The following is a 19759-nucleotide window of genomic DNA, read 5'->3' as shown; positions in this document are numbered from 1 at the left end:
TCTCTCTAACGGCAGGTCAGCCCCAAAACACAACTCAAACAGAGTCGGCATTCATATTTGTGTGATTGTCAATTAAAAAGCAATTATTGCGCATATCTCAGGCACCATAACAACACTTCGTTGTATTGTATGTGTGCCTTTTTACTAGAGAAGGCACACACAAGTAATTCTAAGGACCGTAGCGTTTATCGCGCTGCGCTGGCAGTGCAACGTGATACTCAAAAAGGCAACTGTTTCCAACGCTTTGCTAAGGCGACACAGTGGTGGCACCTGCCCGTCGCTTTGCGTTCTACACCTTATCGCCACCGACACAGGCGCGCATCTTTCTCCGCTGGCACGCACGCCTTCCCTCATTTTCAAAGATAACTGCCAGATGGCGCTCGTGTCTAACGTGCCTCGATGCACTCGTTCGCCTTCGCTGCACGGATTGAGAATCTCTAACGCAGCGCTTCCAGAATACAATTCAGCGATTTTCTCGCGCAGAACATCAAATAAACGTTTTGTTCTCTCTCTCCACACGCAAGACTATCGCCTTTCGACATCTGCAGTGAAACATTCAGATACGGGGCCAATTTTGTTTTCTATCTTGTTTTCGTGTGAATTTATTTCCATACTTTTCTGTAACTTTATGTCTGTCTCTGTATTTATATATTTTTTGTGTTTTTTTAAGTGTCTCTTGCTCCAAGCTTCTTTTTCTTTCTCGATTTCTTCGTTTCTTACTCTTTATGGCTTGCTCTGTGTTTTTTCTCTCTCTATGTTTTTATTTTTTGCATTTGTCTTTTTCTCTAACCTTCACGTATTTCACGTGCTCCACTTCGCCGAGCAGAGTGATTGTTTATCCCATGGCAGTCAGCGCAAACAGTGTACGAACGAGGAGAAAGAAACTACGACACAGTCGTTTTCCTCTTCCCGTCCGTCTTCTGTTCTCGATGGCCGTCATCACACGTTTTGGGGCCAATCCCCCGTGGTGGGTTTTGCCATTGTTTCAGGAACAACAGCAGCAGCAGAAGCAACAACAACAACAACAACAACAACAACAACAACAACAACAACACTGGTAACTGCCGTCATGAGCATATTCCAACTGGCCCAACTCGGTACCATTTCCCCGTTTTTAACCATCGCATGTCTGCTGTGCTCGTTAGCTGGGCCTGTCCAATACCCGTGGCACATGCCCACTTGTGTAGTTTTGCGCAACACCACACAAACCACGGGCAGCTACGACAGGTCAGCTGTTGAAAAATTGCACGCAGAAAAGAAAAGCCCAGTGCTGACGGACATTGAAAGCAACAGCTGCAAAGTTGGTTCCCTCGACCCTGCAGCTTGTTGATGCCACTGGAAACAAATAATTTCTTGGCTGCTGACGTTTCTCTCAAGTCGCCGCGTCCACATTTCTCTTTTCTGAAGAGCGAAGTAATATGATCATGGGAGATTAGTTCTGTTCTCCTTACCGTAATGCGCACGTCCAAGCTTCCACTCTTGCGTGCTTTTTTTTTCTTTTGTTGAATTGTATATACCATCGCAATGTTTTGATCCCGGCTTTCCTAAAGGTTGCATATTGAACGTGTTCGGGGATATCAAATGTTATGTTTACCGGGCGGGAAAAAAAGCTCAAAAGCGTCAATAACGCCCCATCGTTCGACCGCAAAGAAACAACAGCGGAAGTTAAGCATTGGGCCGAATTGGTTATGCAAATGTGTTTAGTGAAAAAAGAAACTTTCAAATTTCGCAGTGCGTGTGCATGTTCGTATAAGTTTCAGCATGATTTGGGGAACCTCATATGCGCGTATTAAGAGAATAAGTCTTTGTATCAAATGCATATACACAACCTTCCCATTTTTTGTACATTATTTAAGCACATACGTGCAGCTCAACGGATGCTGGCGCCACAAAAATCGCAGGATTATGCCTGCTGGTCAGAGTGGCTAATGTGCACTTTTATATGAACACGCGTGCTTATTTCAGCATTCGACCAATTTTACCTAAAATTTCACGAATATCTTGCGCGGACGTTGTCTAGAATAAGTTCTTAACTGAACCAATCGGTGAGAGTTCATGTAAGAATGCCTTCGCCATGGTTCTAGCCCAGCAACGGATGACGCGTATCGCTGCTCGTCCTCCGGCTGAGCTCGTAGTGCTTCTACTTCCGCGTGCTTTGTCAAGACTGAGACGCAAACTTCAAAATCTTGCGTGAGCATGCAATCTATTCTGCTTACGTGACAGTGTCAAAAACATCGAGTTGCGAACGGAAAGTCACTGTAGTGTACGGAAATGCTTGGTGTCATGGCAGAGAGGCGAGATCTTGCCCCCGGACACTTCGCAAAGTTTCACAGGTATCTGAGCACCTCAAGTGAATTCGCGAACACAGGTTGACTTTGAGGGTGTCAGAACTTGAACTAGGGAATGCCGCGACGCGCGGGGATCACTGGAGCGCGATATTGCTGCGAGAAAGTGAAAACGCGCTGCAGGTTACTTCGCGTCAAAAAGTTTTTACTCGCACCGTGGCAGCCGTCCCGGAATGACGCGGCCTTAGTCGTTTAGTGTATCGAGGACGCGGACGAGCGGGCACAAACCCGCATGGTTCAAATCTTCATTTTCACTCTTTGAATCTCCATATCTCCCTCTTGTGCCACTGAGCCGTGCTTCTTTATGGGTTGCACAACGTATCGATCGCTTTTCGTAATCCCCACGTCCGTCTGGAGATTTTCCTGTCATGCGCAATATTGCGTTTAGAAAAACATATTTCTTGTTTGTTGTTGCTTTTTTGCCTGTAAAACTTGCTCTTCCATTCGTAATAATGCATTTTAAGGACTCTTATAAAACTACGCAAACTTCAGGTGGAAGATAACCATCCATCAGGTTATGTAGTTTGCAAATACTGTTTCCGTAAATATGAAAGTTGGGTGAGTCTGTGACAGTTAATTTTAACCGCGAAAACACCACATGTAGACAAGCCATAAAACGAACGAACGAGTAAACAGGACCACTACTGCCTGCATTGGTGCCCTGCTTCACGCCTTCAACAAGACCATCGTTTTTGTCCGTGTGCTGCTTCGCACGTTAAAATATAATTTCCAGTTTAATCTACTGCACGACGGTGCTATATAGCCCTAATTCCCTGTTTTCGGACCAAGTTATACAACTTAAAAAACGTATAGCTATGTGTAAAATGAAACTATGACACACGCAGCATAGAATGCTTCGCGTGTGTACTCACTCGTCCAGGCGTCGCTCATGTCGAGTCCCGAGCCCCAGTACATCCACATCTGGACGCAGATGAACGGAGACGAGCAGATGATGTAGAAGCTGATCACCACCACGGTAATCTTGACCGTCTTGATCTTGGCCCTGGACAGGCCGCGAGCTGAAGAGTGACTGCGCGGAACCAGCGGACCCCGCACGTACGAAGACGAGTCGTTGCTGGAGGTGGCGCCACCTTGCGGACTCTTGAAGCGGTACGCTTTGCCACGGCCTTCAACGTCCGAGCTTTTTCTTTTCAGGTACAAGTTCTGCCAGATGGCGCGGCAGATGCAGACGTATGTGAAGACGAGCACCAGCAGCGGGATGAAGAATACACTGACGGCGTACCACGTGACGTAGGCGCGCAAGCCCCATGGTTCGATGTAGGTGCCCCAGCAGTCGTACACGCCCGGCGCCACCTCCTGGTAGCTGAACACGAACAGTTGAGGCACGCAGCAGAGCAGCGATACGGCCCACGCTAAGGACACCAGGAGCTTGGACTTGGTGGGCGTCCAGGAGCAGTTTGAGAGTGGAAAGCATATGGCCTGGTACCGGTCCACGGCCGTCACCACGAGAACGTACGAAGAGAGGTAAGGACCCAGGATCTGGCCGTACTTAACGCACTTGCAGAAAAGGTTGCCGCCCTGGAAGCGGTATGTTGCGTCCCAGCCGAGCTGAGGGAGCACCGTGAAGAATGCGGTGGTCAGGTCGGAGACGCACAGGTGTACCAGGAAGTAGTACATGCGCGTCATCTTGGAACGGCGCGCATTCAGGGCCACCAGCACGCACGAGTTTCCGACAACGGTGAGCGCGAAGATGAAGGTGAGGATGGCGAGCTCGATGAGCGCCAGGGACTCGTCGCGGTGGGCGGCATTCTCAAGTTCGGTGATGTTATCGCTGCCGTTGGAGTCGACTGGCACTGGACCCGAAGTAGGCTCGAACAGCTCATGCGCCTCGTCCACGAGATTCATGGTTGCCGCTGTAGAGGATCAAGAAAAGGACAACATCGAGTGAGTCAGCACGTCAACTTGAGAATTGTAGCATCAAACAATAATTCAGGGATACCCAGTCTTAACCTACGCCATGAAGTTCTGACACAGCATATTTCGTGCAGGGGCAGTGAGGTGAATACGTGAACAAGCGAAATGTGACACGTGTTTTAAACGCGCAAGTTGAGAGTTGTTAATGCTGTTACCTTCATTTCAAGCAATGTCGATAAAACGACCCCTTTTTTCATGAAAATAGCATAAATTGATCCACTAAGTCAATTAAGAACTCGTAACCAAATTTAAAGACGACCACTCTAAGAGTATGCTTGTGCAATTCGAAACAATTTTTAAGCTATCATTTCATCCTTACGTCTGCTGATTCATTGTTCTTTTAATACGTTTGCTAACATATGCTGGCACCCCTATTGGCGCTTTCACTATTCCCCATGAAACAAAACTAAAGGTGAGTTAATTATTTATAACATTAGAAAGCATGGTAGGTAATGCAATACCACAAACGTTTGCTCATTTCCGTAAGCGAGTACAGGAAATCATAGAACTTGGATGAACACTGCAGGAAATGCTTACTTTTCTGATTAGTGTAAGTGCTTGAAATAGTATATAAACGCGTACATAACGTCTAAAGTCTTAGGTGAAACTCTTCAGGTTAAAACATCGGCTTCCTCGTTTCTCTCTCGCATTCATCGTGCATTATGGCGACGATTCAAGACTCTACATAATTCCCTTAAATATTCTACTCTCAACGCTACCACACAGCCCTGCTCTTCGATTGCGTAATTATCCAGCGCAATTGCACTGATGCATCGAGGTGCCTTACTACATTGTGATTCTGTATTAAATGTCCTCGTAGCAAATCTTTTATACTTTCTGTAGTTGTTCAGTGGAAACACGTATGCCTTGTCTTTCTGCGCGTTAGACTGTTGCTTCCCATCGCATCAGTGCCGCTTTTTTCTTTACTGCTTGGGGACCACGTTTTTGTTGTTTTTGGTGGTTGTTGCTCATTGCAACGATTGAAGAACCGTGCGGAGAATTTTCTGTTCTATGGAGTCAGAAACAAGGAAGTCCGGGTCTCCTGACCAATCTCAGCTGCTGCAAGCTTTTTAAAGTCCTTGTTCAAACTCGAAACTGCAGTAATCTTGTCAATAGTCCCTCCACGCGTTCAGTTACATAGATAATGAACAATGCAAACGTTTACAAAAAGTATAAAAATAACCCAGTCGTTGGTAAGACATTCTTTATTACCCCGCACTTTGCCAAGCATCTCGAAAAAACATTTTGATGAATGATACACACCTCCAAAAAGTTTAAACAAATTATTTATTCGTACTACGTTACAGTCCTCAGAGTAGCAGTGAGTACGGGAGGCTACAGTAAATTACAGCCATCTAGTACACTACAGCCATCTAGGCGTTGTGACGATAATAAATGCTAGAGCCCAAAGAAACTTTTTTTTTGCTTGTAAAAAGTATTTCGTAATCCACAAATTCCCCCGAAAGCCGTAGCCTTCTCACACATGCCCACGCAAGAAAATATAGTTGCGCGAAACGACCAGGAGTGAGGTCAGAAAAAAAAATTCGTTCGTAACGGCTGTTTTTTTTTTTCATTTGGCAGTTCGTTTTCACTAACAGTAAGCTAAGCGCCGAGATTGTCTAGAACTTTCTTCTGGTAAAAACTGTAGTGTGATGGAAATTTGTGAAAATAGACTAGAGGTATAATGCACACTACAAGTTTGCACTGATCGGCGATGGTATAAGCATGTACAATTCAGAGGACGTAAATGGTTTGAGCAACCTGAGGAATCTTTTCGCCCCCTTTATCTCTTCCACAAGTGCAGGGAGCAGGGCCTGGTTAACCTTACCACCTTTCCTTGCATCTTTCTCTCTCTCTCTCTCTCTCTCTCTCTCTCTCTCTCTCTCTGAGGAATTACTGGAGTATCATTTGCTTTATGGTTCTCAAGAGAACGAGAAATGCTCGTCTGCGAAATCGGGGCGGGACGTCCTTAACGGGCAAGAAACCTACGTGCGACAGGAGCTTCGTGCAGTGGCTCTATGCTCATGGACCTAATGTCCAACTTAACTTTCCATGTTAGGCAACTATTCGCGAAGTGACAAGTAAACACGCGGATATCCAGAAATCGTACCCTCGCGTACAATCGGGCTTGGCCGTATCGGGACCGTCTGCACCGGTACATTCGTTGTGCTGTCCTGTCGTCTAGTTCTCTCGCAGGGAGCACAACGTAACAGGAACGACCATTTCACGTTGTGAGGCCGAAATCACTGCTTCATGACGGCATAACAGCGTGGGTGTGACGCGGCATGAAAAGAAAAGCACTCGTGTCGCCACTCGAAAGCATCTATATAGCTCGAGGGCGTTAGGCGGGAAACGCAAGACGCTTGTTCAGGTTCAGCCGAGAGTCGTAAGGATGCGCTAGCATCAGTCTAGTGCCTCTGTAGCAATCTGCTTGGAAATCTCACGAGGTGAAGTAAGCCCGGCCCTGAGCGGGACGCACCGCTGCGAGGTCGTTGATTGGGTGGCCTCGTAGTTACACTAAGCTGCTTATGGGGCGTACGTCTGTGTACCTCAATGATGCTTCTTCGCTGGCCGATGTTTTGTTAGCAATTCACGACTGAGGAAATCAAGCGAGCAAAATAAAGAAAGCGAGATTTATTCTGTGAATGGCCATTTTCTTCGAGGTCATTGCATCGTGGTGTGTCCTTGTGTAAGTGCGACTGGAGACGTGCTAGCACGTGGTGATGTCTTCTCTATACATAGCTTATTTTCATAATGTGATATCACGTAGCTTTCTTTCTAGGTCGTCTGTTTCTTCGCACACGCAGCAAAGTTTGTCGATGCTCTATATTCAAATTCTCGCTTAACGCCCTCTTCTAAGCTCTTCCCTTTTAAGTTCATTCACATTTTTCGCATTTACGAAGCAACCTGCAAATTTAGGCAAGCGTACCTGCTTATCTTCCAGCGCTAGCGTTTTGTTCAAACACCAGAATCAAACAGCCAGAGAAATTGTGCAAGTACATCAGATTGAAAAACTAAAAGAAAATTGCATCAGCCATCCTTCCATTGCTACGTTGAACGAAGAAACATCACTACTTTAATCATACATTCAATGACGATTTTTTTATTTTTCCTAGTTGTTTGCTAGATGTGCAGATGACGTAGTGTGTTGCTGTGAAAGCGCTAATCTGTATATGCTCGAGTGGTGTGTGTGTGTGCGTACGTGTGTGTGTGTGTGTGTGTGTGTGTGTGTGTGTGTGTGTGTGTGTGTGTGTGTGTGTGTGTGTGTGTGTGTGTGTGTGTCTGTGTGTGTGCGTGCGTACGTGTGCGTGCGTGCGTGTGTGTGTGTGTGTGTGTGTGAGTGTGTGTGTGAGTGTGTGTGAGTGTGTGTGTGAGTGTGTGTGTGTGTGTGAGTGTGAGTGTGTGTGTGTGTGCGTGCGTGCGTGCGTGCGTGTGTGTGTGTGTGTGTGTGTGTGTGTGTGTGTGTGTGTGTGTGTGTGTGTGTGTGTGTGTGTGTGCGCGCGACGAGTTCACGCAGATCACGTTGGCTACTTTAGCAGATGTATTTTCCAAAATAATTCAGATGTTAGATTACGCTCACTTGTTCCATCTCCATTCTTACTCCCTGTTTTTTTCGCACAAAGTGTCTAAAAGATGAATTCGTTACAACTAGGCCAGCTAGGAGTTTTGCTTAAGCATGTCCGTCTCGTTTTTATTTCTTTTTGTCATCCTGTGCCACTGTCCGGAACTGCCGTTTAAACATAAACACTTGCGTCTTACACGATCATCTCAGTGAGAAATGTTTAGTCTCTGTTCTGCTACGTATCACCGTGTGTTTGTGTTTAGCATAGACGGTTAAAATGAATCAGTAACTCACTCACGTATTTACGTCATTAAATGTACGAACAATTGCTTCAGAACTTAAAGGAAACTGCTGATAAGAACAGGTCATGAAACAAATAAAAAAAGTATTTTTTCTTTGTAAAAAAGCGAGCATAGTCAACAGGACAACAGCCTGTCCTGTTCGTTGCATTCCTTTTTTTTGTTTCGTGCCTGCAATATGAATCGTTGTCAACTATCGCAAATCAAGGTTCTAGCAACAATGCACTCTTATTGTCTGTGTGGGAAATTGTGTTCTAATCCTATTTTCCAATGGTTCCGACCGGTGTTTTTGTCGGGGTTTATGATGTTCACAAACCCTGACAACAATTAAATTAAATAAAAGTTTATTTTCCGTTCTGCAGTACAGAAAGAGAGAACTGGGGAAAAAAAAGACTGCGTTTTAAAACTGCTTGACTAGTTCACAGCCCCCTACCAAAAATAGCAGGAAAAATAAGTACAAAGTAAACAGTTTAAACGGCAGCAGCAACGCGGTAAACGTGGAGATATAGCACCTCATGGGTAGCACACCATAATTACGAGTGCATATTGTAGTAATGGTTTATACATGTATTAACAGCATATTAAAAACGATATTGTTACACTGTCTAGAATAACAAACATGATGACTCGATGTTCATCCAGAAACAAAATATCAGGCACATAATACGCTACATAAAAGTACATACATTGCAACATTATACACTACATAGATCATAATCCCAGTAGTACCTACAAGCGATCAAAAAGGAAATTCATCGACAACTCGGTGCACACGGACCCCAGTAATGCAAATTATTTCTGTTGAATCCCACAAGGTAGCTGAAAGATTAAGTAAGAAGAAATATAAAATAGAAAGGGAAACAGCCATTTGCCCTTGCGCTGCGACTCTCTAGCTGCTTGTTAGCTCAGTTGATAGAGCGAACATCACGGATTGGCGTCGGTCGCAGTTTCGAACTAAGAAGCTTTTCTTACTGCGTAATCTATGTGGAGTTGCTTCGTGCTACAAACGGGGGGTCGTCTATTTTTTTTTTTCTCTATCTTAGAACCAAGCTTGTAACAGAAGCACGGCGAGCTGTGATTACAAGACAACCTAGGAGACAGTCGCTGGAAGTGCGAAACGATGCGATCCTACTCGCAGGTCACGTTCACTGTAAACGCATGCTGTAGCACAGCGAGGACGCTGCTCTGTAGAACTGGACCAACATTTCGAAAATTGTGTATTCGGCTCAGTCCCACGTTTGAGGCGATGGTACTCAGTTTCAGAACTCGAACGATAAAACGGCCTTTTATTACCCGCCAGCTCGTAGCATCGAATGAGTGTGTGGCCCATCCAAGTTCTGGCGAAGAAACTGGATGACTGACGGAAAGATAAAAAAAAACGTAGCGAGGTATTATGTTGGAGTTGAGCAAACGCATTCGGTGAGATGAAAAAAAAAATTATAGCATATCCACAAAGTGAATGATGATGAGTGGGACGAATGTTCTGTCCGTCCGTTCACCCCGAAGGATGGACGTACAGAAGAACAGATGGAAGGACGCACGGATGGACGCATGGATGCACGAACGGACGGACAGACGGACTGACGCAAGCATGGACGGACTAATGGATGAACGGAAGCACGAATGGATGGACGGATGGACGCTTCGCCCCAATCATCATCAATCACTGCGTGGATATGTTTAGAAAACTACTAATGCCATCTGGTTATATTATTTCCAAGAACATATACACAGAACGGCATCTATTGAGCAACTGATAAACTAAATGTGGCTACATACTACTACTACCACTACTACAGAGGAAGGATAGACCCACGGCATAAGAAGCATCGCTCCTAAAAAAAAAATTGGCTCCTTATCTTCATGTTTCACTGCAAATGACGTCGAAAGATTACAGTATTCCGTCTTGAGACAGTGAATAAAACGTTTATTTGATGTTCTGCGCGAGAAAATCAGTGAATAGGATTCTGGAGGCGCTCTGTTAGGGTGCCTTGATGGCCGGGCGTGCGCATTGAGGCACCCTACGAGGCGTTAGTCACTGTATGTGCTATCTTTAGGTAGCATGACTAGCCCATCTCTTTTCTAACGCTGCTAGCAACCATGCACCGAGGAGAAGCCAGTGCACAGGCCGCACCACCTAAAGCGGTCGCCGTCCACCTGGAATCCATCAAGTGACCGTCATGCGCTCGTTAGCTACAAACGGGTGCTTTTATTCACTTTAGATTCATGTCCTTAAGCTTGTACAGCAATGTATTTGCGTGGACTCAGCACCATTTTCGAAAAATATGCTGAAATACTTAGTGAGGTGATCCTTGAATCTCGGAGTACCTAAATTTTGTGTTTGTGAGTTGTTGCTTATCCTCTATAGCTGGCGCTTCGTGACCGTGCGGCAACGGTGGTGCATGTTGTTCGACTCTACGCTGTGCCTTTGCGCTTTTCCTTACTAGACAGACTAAAAAATGCTTCTGAACTCTCATGCAGCAGTTCCGAAAGCAGGTGTTTTTCTTTCTTCGCCGGTCGTTCACATGCTAGGCACGTCGACTGGCGATTGGCGACACGCTTCTTCGATCGGCGACAGGCTTAAAGGCCGTTTCACATGACACAAAAAGTGGCGATGTGATGTTCAGGCTGCGAATTCGCTCGCAGCGAAAAAAAGGGCAGTTTGCTCCCGCCGCAGCGGTCCGCGGCGAGCTTCCGACATGTTGGAAATTTTCGCTCTGATCGCAGCGCCAGGAGCGATTTTTGGTCGGGACCTGTCAAAATAGGGCTGGTCTGGCCAAGCCGTCAAAATAGAGTCGACGTGTTTCTTTTGCTAAGGGCCGATGCTGTGCATTTTAAAAGGAATTCAGACTGGAAAGTGTTCTTAAATGACGAAACAAGCGGGTCTTTCGATACCCTTCACGGTAACTCCATGATATCATAATGCACATATTATTACATTACATTCGTGTCTGCCACAATGAGGGGTGGCAAGAACTCGCCGCTCCAGTCGTACAGCGAAAATCGCGGACTGTTCGCGGTCCATGTGAAACGAAACCGCCATTAGCGACGGTTGCGAACGGAGCGATTGGAGCGAAATGAACGATTTTTTTTTTCGCTGCAATCGCGGCACGTGAAACAGCCTTAAGCAAGTCGCCTGCAGAAACGGAGCACGGTTTCGCCACCCAGACAAGATGGCGGACCTATGTCCAACTCTGCTCCCGTAAGGAGCACATACAGTGACTCTACACGGCGTGAGATTTGAGTGTCATCTGGCAGTAATCATAGCAAACGAAAGGATGACCTCCGATATAGCGAGAAATAGCGAGCACGTGGCGTGCGCGCGCAATCTCGGAGGCCATCATTTGTAGAATGCAAGGCCACGGATAGGTGGTAGCACCGTATCGTCCTAGCAAAGGGTAGGAAACATCTGCCTTTTCGCTCATAAAGTCGCATTGTGAGCGCAGCGTAATAAACGCTATGATCCGCAGCATTATTTATGCCTTTAATAGTGTAAAGAAACACACCACAGGATATTAACTTGTTAATATTGTGCATCAGATATGCGCGAAATTACTTTTCAATCGACAATGCGCACAAGTATAAACGCCGAAACCGGATCAAAGTTGGCGGGCGTTGAGGAAGTGATTGAACTTTTGCCGTTTCGGTTGACCGACAGGCTATTCGATTGACATACGGACCAAACACTTTGCGCTGTAATATCCCACTATCGCCTTTAACAAAGCGCAGCGCAGTATGGTGTCCTTGTTGAGCAAATGCATTCGGTGGGTGGCCGAAAGGGAACGACAGAAAGGTGAACTGGATGTAAGCGCAGAAAGGAGTGGAGGGATAGAAGAAACATGTGAAAGAGCTAGTCTGAGTACCGTCTTGGAATAAATTTGGTTCGCTCGATGGAACGCATCATGAAACCGTGTTTAGCAAACATTCTTTGAGATACGGAAGACACAGTGGATGCAGATTCTGGCGGGAAAGTCAACACCTAATTTGAGTACGAAGGCAGAATGGGTGTCGATTGAGGTGGGAAAGCTTTGCATTCTCTAATGAGTTTTGGAGAGGTAGCCCAACGTCTTGTACCTACGATTCCTTAATTTGGATTATAGCGACAACAAAAACAATGAAATGCGTATGCGTAATGCCTTTATATATATATATATATATATATATATATATATATATATATATATATATATATATATATATATATATATATATATATATATATATATATATATATATATATATATATATATGTATATATATATATATATATACACTTGATACTGCGCAGGAACTTTGCCTACTCTAATGGGGTGGAATTTTTTTTTGTAAGCGTGATAGTTCCCATAGTCAAAGCAAATTTACCGCTTTGTGCCTCAACGACGGAAGAGAATTCTGAAAGCTCGTTTCCTGGCCTGAAACAGCCTTAGTGATAATTAGGAGACACTGAAGCCTAAAAGATATAGGAGGCGTTAATTATGCTGTTTTATTTGTATTGTGCTAATTATGATATGAACTTGAAGAAAGAAAGAGGACAACAGGGGGCGAGCCTTCGACCTTCGGGTTACGCAACCGATGCTGTTATCAATCGAGTTACTGCAGCTGTCGAGGCCCCGCCCACCTGATCGCGTATTTACGTGACTGCAAAGCAGAGTCTGAGCATATTCTGAGCATTTGAGCATGCTCAGAATATAACCAACCACTATACATAGCCTTCATAGATTACGAGAAGGCGTTTGATTCAGTAGAAATATCAGCCGTCATGCAAACACTGTGGAATCAGGGCGTAGATGAAGTATATATAAACATTCTGGAAGAAATCTACAGGGGATCAACTGCTACCATAGTGCTTCATAAAGAAAGCAACAGAATACCAATCAAGAAGGGTGTAAGGCAGGGGGACACAATTTCCCCAATGCTATTTACCGCGTGCTTACAGGAGGTTTTCAGAAGCCTAGAATGGGAACAGTTAGGGATAAGAGTCAATGGAGAATACCTTAGTAACCTGCACTTCGCCGATGACATTGCATAGCTGAGTAACTCAGGGGACGAATTGAAACTCATGATTACGGAGTTAGACAAGGAGAGCAGAAAGGTGGGTCTTAAAATTAATCTGCAGAAAACGAAAGTAATGTACAACAACCTCGGCAAGGAGCAGCGCTTCGAGATAGGTAATAGTGCACTTGAAGTTGTAAAAGACTATGTCTACTTAGGGCAGGTAATAACCGCAGAGCCGAACCACGAGATTGAAGTAACTAGAAGAATAAGAATGGGGTGGAGCACATTCGGCAAACACTCTCAAATTATGACAGATAGATTGCCACTATCCCTCAAGAGGAAGGTATATAACAGCTGTATCTTGCCGGTACTTAGCTACGGAGCAGAAACCTGGAGGCTTACAAAGAGGGTTCAGCTTAAATTGAGGACGACGCAGCGAGCAATGGAAAGAAAAATGGTAGGTGTAACCTTAAGAGACAAGAAGAGAGCAGAGTGGATTAGGGAACAAACGGGGGTTAAGGATATCATAGCTGAAATCAAGAAGAAGAAATGGACATGGGCAAGGTATGTAGCGCGTAGACAGGATAACCGCTGGTCATTAAGGGTAACCGACTGGATTCCCAGAGAAGGGAAGCGGGTTACGGGGAGATAGAAGGTTAGGTGGGCGGATGAGATTAAGAAGTTTGCGGGTATAAATTGGCAGCAGCAAGCACAGGACCGGGTTAACTAGCGGAACATGGGAGAGGCCTTTGTCCTGCAGAGGAGGTAGTCAGGCTGATGATGATGATGATGATGATGATGAAAGCAGAGTCTTGGGCGGTGTCTCTTGTAGCCATGACGGCGAGTGTGAGAGATATTTTTTGCCAGATAGTGTCATGTATCTCGTGAATCTTTAGTGAGCGGCCAGCTCACCAATAAGCCCTCACACATTTCCTGATCGCATCGTTGGGACTCGGGAGTCAGAAGAATCCCATCGCTGCATTCAGTTGTTGGGCCCGGTGGTTGCAGCATCTGCGCGCTCGATTGACTTGTGGGATTTAACGTCCCAAACCCACCATATGATTATGAGACACGCCGTAGTGGAGTGCTCCGGAAATTTAGACCACCTTGGGTTCTTTAACGTGCACCCAAATCTGAGCACACGGGCCTACGACATTTCCGCCTCCATCGGAAATGCAGCCGCTGCTGCCGGGATTCGAACCCGCGACCTGCGGGTCAGCAGCCGAGTACCTTAGCCACTAGACCACCGCGGTGGGGCACATCTTCTCGCTCATACCTGTCGTTGGGAACCCGGGCGCGGGTCAGGCTGGTCTCGAAATTGGTAGTTGGCCCCCGTAGTCAGACCTATCGTGTAACTTCGCAAAGATGAGAGGCTCTCGAATGAAAACGAAGTAGATTTATTTACATGGTCAGAAGTTAGGGAGTCGAGAAGTTGACAAGAAATTATCGAGTTATCATGGGAACTGAAATGATGTGCTCTAATATACAAAAAAAGAAACATCTTCAGCTTTTATAGCGCCACGCTGCCAACCGTAGGTGCATTGTCCGCATCTTTAGCCAATCAGTGTCCGGTGGTTTTGCACACGGCCGAGGACTTTGGCACGTCATGGTCATAAAACTCTCCTGGCGAGAAGGGGGACAGTCTGAAAGGCGTTGTGGAAGATGCCGTCAACCTCCCAGGTGCACCTACAAATCTTTATGATATCACTTTTGTACAGTGGCAACCGGAGTCGCTTCAGCTGCCGAGCTTAACCAGCGAATGCCCCAGTGGGCTCGATGAATAAATACCTCGTTCTGTGTTTGGAGACGGTTTTTAGACAGGCTGTTAGTTTTGCAAAACAAAGGTCTGTACGCTACACAGAAAACCTCAAACATAGGAAAAATATTCCTCCATTTTTCGGCAAGCTTCAGATACTTACTGACTACCAATTATACAATCGTAAACTCAGCTTATATGTCAGTATTGAAATAGGAAACCACGTTGGCACTTATATGGAGAATTGCTACCCAAGCGATACTCCCTCTGACCTACGCTTTGATCATTTTCGATTGCCTTTATTCAGAAAAACTTATGGTAAGGAAACATTATCGTATCGAATACCTTGTCACTCCACAAAAATAGATATGCCCTTTAACTTTGGAAGAACGTAATACTAGAAACGGTGTGAAGAAAAAGTCAAGATGTACTTCCTCACTTGTAATGACCCATAGTTGTATTATCTATTAGAGGCATTTCTTTTGTGCCTTTCGTATTTTTATATATTTGATGAAAGTTGCTCATTTTCTTTCTTTTCAAGTATATTTCTCTGTAGCACTGTCTCAACTGTCTAAACTTTCTCATGGTTTCAGTTTGTCGTATATTTCTTTGTCTGGCTACTGCTAACTGGTGATGACTGTAATGCCTCATTTTAAAACGCATGTTTGGATATCTGTTACACTTTTCGAATTTGATTTTTGTGTCCCCTCATTCAAAATAAGAATGAAATTTTTTTATATTTGTTCCCCTGCACCCGAGCAAACATATGGGTAGAGGGACCTTAGTCAGGCAGAGGTAATCTGTCTTTGGTCCCTTCAACCTAGGCATTCTTTGTTTTTGTCTGAATAAACAATGAATGAATGAATGAATGAATTAATGAATGAATTAATGAATGAATTAATGAATAAATGAATGAATGGCATTTATTGTAACGTTGTTTTTCGCGCTGTACCCGTCCGTCGACACCTTTGTTCGCGCTTGGCTATGAGGTGCTGAGTCTTTTTCAGGTGTACGCCTCTCTTGGAGTGCGTTGACGAACTAGCTGACGATGAAGATGACTGGCAGAAATGTGCTCCGCCCGAAGAATTCCAGTGCTGGTCATAACAGCATCAAGTACGCCGGGTCTATTCGTCATACTACCTTAAAGCTTCAAGTATGTGAGAGCTTATTGGTCACCTGCCCACTCGTTAAACGTATTATTATGCGACGTGACACCATCTGGCAAAAACAAGGAGGGTTTCACACTCAACCTCATGGCTTAACAGCAGTGCTGACTAACACTAGTTCTGACTAGTTCTGACTAACACTCCCAAGTTTGCAGGCGCGTAAATACGCGATGAAGGGGACGATGGGACGACACCTACATTAGCTGCAGTGGCAAGATCATCTAGCCAGTTCATTGATGGATATGTGATGTTTAACGTCTCAAAACCACCATATGATAATGAGAGACGCCGTAGTGGAGGGCTCCGGAAATTACGACCACTTTGGGGTTCTTTAACGTACACCCAAGTTTGAGCACACCGGCCTACAGCATTTTCGCCTCCACGAAAAATGCAGCCGCCGCAACCGGAATTCGATCCTGCAACCTGCGGGCCAGCAGCCGAGTGCCTTTGCCACTAGAGCCCCGCGGCGGGGCTAGTCTGCAGGTCCAGTCCCTGCTGGCAGCATGAGGTCTTTTCGTCCACCTTATTTTCTTCACATCTACCATATTTAAACGACTTTATTTGCAGCTAGCAACGCCTGTCCGTTCCGCTCAGGGATGGCCGACACAACAGCCTCTGGCTGCTGCGGCAATCAAGAAAAAAATTGGACGTGATGTTTTGCGACTCCCCACGGTACAGTGCACAGCGACTGTCTCGTTGCAAGGCCCTCAATAACTTGGTTGACCGAGCACCGTCGGAGCGGATTCTTACGGCATTGACAGGACACGCCGAAAAAGGTACTGCAAGCTCTACTACGCTTCTTGCGATCGACCAGCCCTTCTGAAGGACTGTAATCAGAAATATCTTCCAATACGTGTGTTTGTGTGTGGGGAGGAAGGGGAATTCAAGCGTCCGCGCCAGTGCTCGGACGCCATGGAGAATCCTCGCGTCGCTTTTCCTCCCGACGGGACGGACTGTGGCTGGTCATAAATCACCGTCACTTCGCTGCCATCCCCGCCCCTCAAACTTTAACAAGGTGTCCCATTGGCCTAATTTTTGTGGGATTCGGACCTTTCTCGCGCTCGCCCGACAAGCGGGGGTGCGAGACGGTGTTCGGGAGACCACTTCGGGACTTCGGAGGGTGCGTATGCGTTTTCGCCTCTCCAGCCAGCGGCGAATCTTTCTTTTTCGTCGCCACCGGCCTGTGGTTACGTCGCTTCGTCGGGGCCTAGGCCCCGGCGGGCGCACGCTCCTTTCCGCGATCTCGAAGTCCCGAGGCAGCGCCTTGCGATCGTGCACCGTATGTTCCTCTCAAGTGGTGCTATGTTTGTCCATTCTACTTATTCTGCTTGTTCTGGGGTGCGCGATTGCAGAAGCACTTGCCGAAGGGTACGTCGGCGCTTCGAAATCGGTTCTTTGTCTATTTGTTTGTTTGATTGTTCTATACACGTGCGCCGTTCGCGGCCACTATTCGACTTATGGGGTAACTTGTATTATCTAATATGCGTGCCTGTATATTTATGTCACGTACGACTGGGTTATATCGAATGACTGATGTTTTGTTGCACTAAATTCTCAGTAATGAACTAGCCATTTGGAAAGCGTCACCTGAGGGGTTCTCCCTCGCTGCGCGCGCGCGGGCTCGCCTTCCCTTCGTGGCGATGGTCCGAGCTCACGTGCGCAGCAGTACGATAGATATACACGTCGCGCCGAGACCGATGAACGAGGACGCGACACCCCTGCTTGGACATCGCAGTGCTCTAACCCTCGGTGGTGTACGAAGGCAACACATATAACCGAGAGAGAGAGAGACACCACAATGTGTATGTGTGCGTTTCTTCCTTTTCTTTTTTCTCTCTCTCTTTCTCTCTATTTACACCCTTTTGCTTGCTTCTACTTTGTCACCCCAGTGCTGGGTATCAAACCGGATGCTTGTGTCTGGTTAACCACTCGGCACTCCTCCTCATCACCATTTCTCTCTAAATGCACTCCACAGCGGTGAGAATATTTTTGTGGGTATCTCTCAACTTATATCACATCTCGATTTCGCGTTTTCTCGAAAAGATGAAGCTTAAAAAAAGTGCATATTAATAGCGTTTTTTTTAGGAACCCGCTCGTCTTCATATAATTCTCACACAATGAGAACATTGTAGCGAATGCTCCTCAACAAAATATTCTGATGCTGCTACCTGTCACCACGAGCCAACACTTAGCGTATTCCTGTCTGACGTAGTTACGCTCAACCCAGAGCCTAACCTGTTGTAAACAATGCCGTGTATGCCAGTTCACTTCTCTCTGAAAGAGCTGTCCCCAAGTGAGCAGTCGATTAGCATATTCAAGACAAAAATGTAATTTTCGTATCGAGCCTCAAAAGGTTGCCTGCTTCTATAGATGAGGGGCGGCTGTTGGTGAAGTTAGACATAAACCGAGGCTCCTTTGTGAACTAAAAAAACTATGAAAAAAAGTAACAGGTTGATTTGGCATCAAACACAGCCTTGTGGGTCCTGCGCCAACAATTCAGTCATGGCCCCTCACCCGTAAATGAGATGAATACGCCAGCTTTGATCGTGCATGTTTTCCTCCATTCCAGCTGCCAACAGCTGCGGCTGAGTTTCACGAAAAGTCTCAACTAGTTGAACACAGTTGCTTCGAATGTTTGAGCGCGTGAAGTGCTCCGAACTCAGCTCCATAATGACGGGCCAAAACGAAGTGAAGTTTGGCGTTGTTGTTGACAAGATTAACGCTAAAACTTTGAGGTGACTGCGCGTCCAAATCGTGGTGACTTCTGAATAATTTCGACGAATATCTGGGACAATCAGCTGCTTCGAAGTGCACAGTATGCTTTGGTTGAAAATTGCGCTAATGGAATTTCAAGCTGCCAGCGCGCCTATTACAGACTTCATTCTCCTGTGTCCGCCTGTTTGCATTTTTGGTACACAATTAATTCAGGCCATGACGTCGTAGTTGGGCAAGCACAGCACTTTTAAACGCTCTCTCAATTATGTCTTTTTACGCTCAAGCATATATGGTTGAAGTAACAAAATATTAAGAATGCGTTGTATCGGTTGGTTAACAACAGAACAATGTGGAGACGCAGACTGTGGAGTGCTATAAGCAGGCGTATTTACTGGTGTAAAACTATTCACGGGACTCGGATAGAAAACAGAATGAGTTATACCCCTGACAAATGTAAGGTCATTTACAGCGAATGTTATTCGTTTGTAATGTCATTGTTGTAACTTGGTTATACGGGGGAGTGCTGGTGATGTTTGAGAGGTGCAAGTGTCTCTTTTGCACCCCCCCCCCCCCCCCCCCGATGTTCATGAAGCAGTACTCAACGCTCAGCTCAACTCAAGTACTCAACTCTCAGAAGGTGTGGCGCACGGATGACCCCTCCGCGTACGCAAAGTGTGCGTGATGTTTTTTTTTTCTTTTTTTTGTTGCACGCGCGCAGCTACAAAATGGGGGCCCTTTTTCGTGCGCTGTCTCGAAAACAGTTTCTGAATTGAAAAAAAAAAAACGTAGGAGTATTGTACGATAGCAAACACGTTCAAGTACCTCCGAACTCTGCATACCACACCAAAGGTAAAAGGTGGTCTTGAATAGCTCGCTGTTTTTGTGCTGGCACATGCATGGTGTGTGGCTGAGTTATATAATACTGATAATTGCTTTGTTTTTATCACGTTTTATCAACGATGGAGGAGACTGTGGAGAAAAGTTGC

General features: G+C 45.8%; 1 protein-coding gene across 1 annotated transcript in view; it reads right to left on the bottom strand.

Annotated features, from left to right (window-relative positions):
• Positions 1-19759, bottom strand: part of LOC142815854 (oxytocin receptor-like) — a 60829-nt gene that overhangs the window by 36747 nt on the left and 4323 nt on the right. Inside the window, exon 2 of the mRNA XM_075894159.1 lies at positions 3218-4219. Coding sequence (XP_075750274.1) covers positions 3218-4211 — 994 coding nt within the window. The 5' untranslated portion in view covers positions 4212-4219. The remainder of the gene's footprint in view (positions 1-3217; positions 4220-19759) is intronic.

The sequence above is a fragment of the Rhipicephalus microplus genome, chromosome 1 (genome assembly GCF_043290135.1).
Source record: "Rhipicephalus microplus isolate Deutch F79 chromosome 1, USDA_Rmic, whole genome shotgun sequence".
Classification (NCBI taxonomy): Eukaryota; Metazoa; Arthropoda; class Arachnida; order Ixodida; family Ixodidae; genus Rhipicephalus; species Rhipicephalus microplus.
This window is presented reverse-complemented; position numbering and strand designations above follow the sequence as displayed.